At 51.9% G+C, this 2,802-nt stretch overlaps 1 protein-coding gene across 1 annotated transcript; it reads right to left on the bottom strand.

The window, feature by feature from the left end:
• Positions 1-864: 864 nt before the first annotated feature.
• FIBRA_08198 (uncharacterized protein) lies at positions 865-2,783 on the bottom strand (the record flags this gene model as incomplete). Its single annotated transcript, XM_012329852.1, has 2 exons — positions 865-2,707; positions 2,755-2,783. The coding sequence occupies 2 exons, from the start codon at positions 2,781-2,783 to the stop codon at positions 865-867; spliced, it is 1,872 nt and encodes a 623-aa protein (XP_012185242.1).
• Positions 2,784-2,802: the final 19 nt, after the last annotated feature.

Here is a 2,802-nt window from a genome sequence, read left to right as displayed (position 1 = left end):
TGCCTGCCACAATGTGGTCGATCAAGGACGGTGTTATCAGCGCCGTCTAACACCAGGTTCAACACAGTCTTGCTACATGGTAACGTAGCCAGTGGAATCGTGGCCTCCGCGTCGACTCCTCGGCCAAGCCGACGCCTTCAACCTGAAAAGACGATGATTTCTTTCATGGGGCTGTGTTCTCGTCATTTTCCGCGAGGGTGTCGGACAACAATTACGACCGCGTGTTTTGGTGAATCTTTCTCGCCTGACGCACGCGCACGAATGAGTGACCGGTGATGGGAGGCGCCGCTTCAGACGACCAGCTTTCCTCCTCGCTCATGTTTGCGGCTCATGCTGCGACTACTATGTATATTCCCACCCAGTGGTGCCAAGCCATTATTAGGCGTGTACATGGGCAGCGTGAACAAGTCATGACTACATCATAATATGGGAACGGACTAGGGACGTTGGAAGGTTACATACAATGTGGAGATATAGATTTCGACACGCACACATTCCTACCTCCCGATTCGCCTCGCTCAGTGGGCTATCTTCAAGCTGCAAAATTTCCCCCGCTCTAATCACCGGCATGCTCGCTTTGACCTCCCTCTTCGACGAAGCTCAGGCCGCTGCTGTGGTTCATGGTGGTCGGTGAGGTTCAAGAAACTACTTCGGGCTCTGAATTAGAATGCTTAAAGTCGAGTCCAATTGTATCTTCGTGGTCGGCTCCCACATTGGCACCTGACGAACTATCTCGACATCAAGACCTCTCGAGACGATGCAACCATTCGGGGATCAACTTGGCGATGCAATGGCCAAGTGCTGGCGAATCATGGAAAAATCACGGGGGCCAAGCATATGGAGCGCGTCGTAGTATGTTTTCCTTCAACAAACTGATTTAGGAGAAGGGTCGTCGCCCAGCCGTTCAGTGCGCATCGACAACGATTCATTGAGATTGTTCAAACGAGAAGCCTTCCCAGGATCACCGTCCGGAGTGATCTGTACCGCGTCCTGTAGCACGGTAACCGACCTGCGAATATCCGCCGCGTCATTCAGTCGCTTGAAGCGCATCGACAGCGCGTAGCCGAGATTGTTCAAGTATCGAGGTTTTCGAAGGTCGTGATCAGGAGTGAGATGTACTTCTTCTTCTCGCACCGAAACCAACCTATGAAGGTCCGCCACATCGTCCAATTTTCTGAAGCGGAGCAATAGTGAGTCGCCGAGGTTATCCAGATAAGTGATCTTTCCGGGTTCGCTGTCAGATTTCATCTGTACAGCATTCTCCAGTAGGGAAATCGACTTGTGTATGTCCACGATGTCGCGCAGCTTCTTGAAGCGCATCATAAACGCGTAGCCGAGGTCATTCAAATATCGAGATCGTGCAGGATGGTCAGCGGGCGCGAAGCGTACCATGTCTTCTCGCACCGAAACCAGCCTGTTAATATCTGCAACTTTATTGAGCTGCTTGAAGCGTGTGGACAGCGAGCTGCTGAGATTGTCTAAACGAACATGTTTGGCAACATCGCCATCAGGAGTGAGGCGAACAGAGTCCTCTCGCACCGAAACTAATCTATGAAGGTCCGCGATATCGGCCAGCTTCTTGAAGCGGAGCGATAACGAGTCACCGAGGTTATTTAGGTACGTGATCTTTCCGGGTTTGCTGTCAGGTGTCATCTGTACGGCATCTTCCAGGATGGAAATCGACCTGTGTATGTCCGCGACGTCGTGCAGCTTCTTGAAGCGCATCATAAATGTGTAGCCAAGATCGTTCAAATATCGAGATCGTGCAGGATGGTCGTCGGGCACGAGGCGCACCATATCTTCTCGCACGGACACCAATTTGTGAATGTCTGCAACTTCATCAAGCCGCTTGAAGCGTGTCGAAAGCGAGCTGCTGAGGTTGTCTAAACGAACGTGTTTGGCTGCATCGTCATCAGGAATGAGGTGTACTGCATTTTCGCGCACCGCTATCAACCTGTGAAGGTCCGCGAGTTTATCTAGCTCCTTGAGGCGGAGGGACAACGAATCACCGAGGTTGTTCAGGTACGTGGTCTTTCCAGGTTTACTGTCGGGTGTCATCTGTACAGCATCCTCCAGAGCTGAAACCGACCTGTGTATGTCTGCGATGTTATGCAGCCGCTTGAAGCGCATCATGAATGCGTAGCCAAGGTTGTTCAGATATCGAGGTCGCGCAAGATGGTCGTCAGCGACGAGGCGCACCGTATCTTCTCGCACCGAAACCAGCCTGTTAACGTCCGTGACTTCATCAAACTGCTTGAAGCGCATCGACAGTGCGTCGCCGAAGTTGTCCAGACGAATGTGTTTGGCAACATCGCCATCAGGAGTGAGGCGTACTGAATCTTCCCGCACCGAGGTCAACCTGTGAAGGTCTGCAGCATCGTCCAACTTCTTGAAGCGGAGCGATAATGAGTCACCGAGGTTGTTTAGATAAATGATCTTTCCGGGTTTGCTGTCAGGTGTCATCTGTACAGCATCTTCCAGGATGGAGATCGACTTGTGTATGTCCGCGACGTCGTGCAGCTTCTTGAAGCGCATCATAAATGTGTAGCCGAGATCATTCAAATATCGAGGTTGTGCAGGATAGTCGACGGGAGCGAGGCGCACCATATCTTCTCGCACAGAGACCAACTTGTGAATGTCCGCGACTTCGTCAAGTCGCTTGAAGCGCGTCGACAGTGAGCTGCCGAGATTGTCCAAACGAATGTGTCTAGCAGCATCGCCATCAGGAGTGAGGCGTACTGAATCTTCCCGCACCGAAACCAATCTATGAAGGTCCACGACATCGTCCAGCTTCTTGAAGCG

The sequence above is a fragment of the Fibroporia radiculosa genome (genome assembly GCF_000313525.1).
Source record: "Fibroporia radiculosa TFFH 294 genomic supercontigs, scaffold45841, whole genome shotgun sequence".
NCBI classification, from domain to species: Eukaryota; Fungi; Basidiomycota; class Agaricomycetes; order Polyporales; family Fibroporiaceae; genus Fibroporia; species Fibroporia radiculosa.
This window is presented reverse-complemented; position numbering and strand designations above follow the sequence as displayed.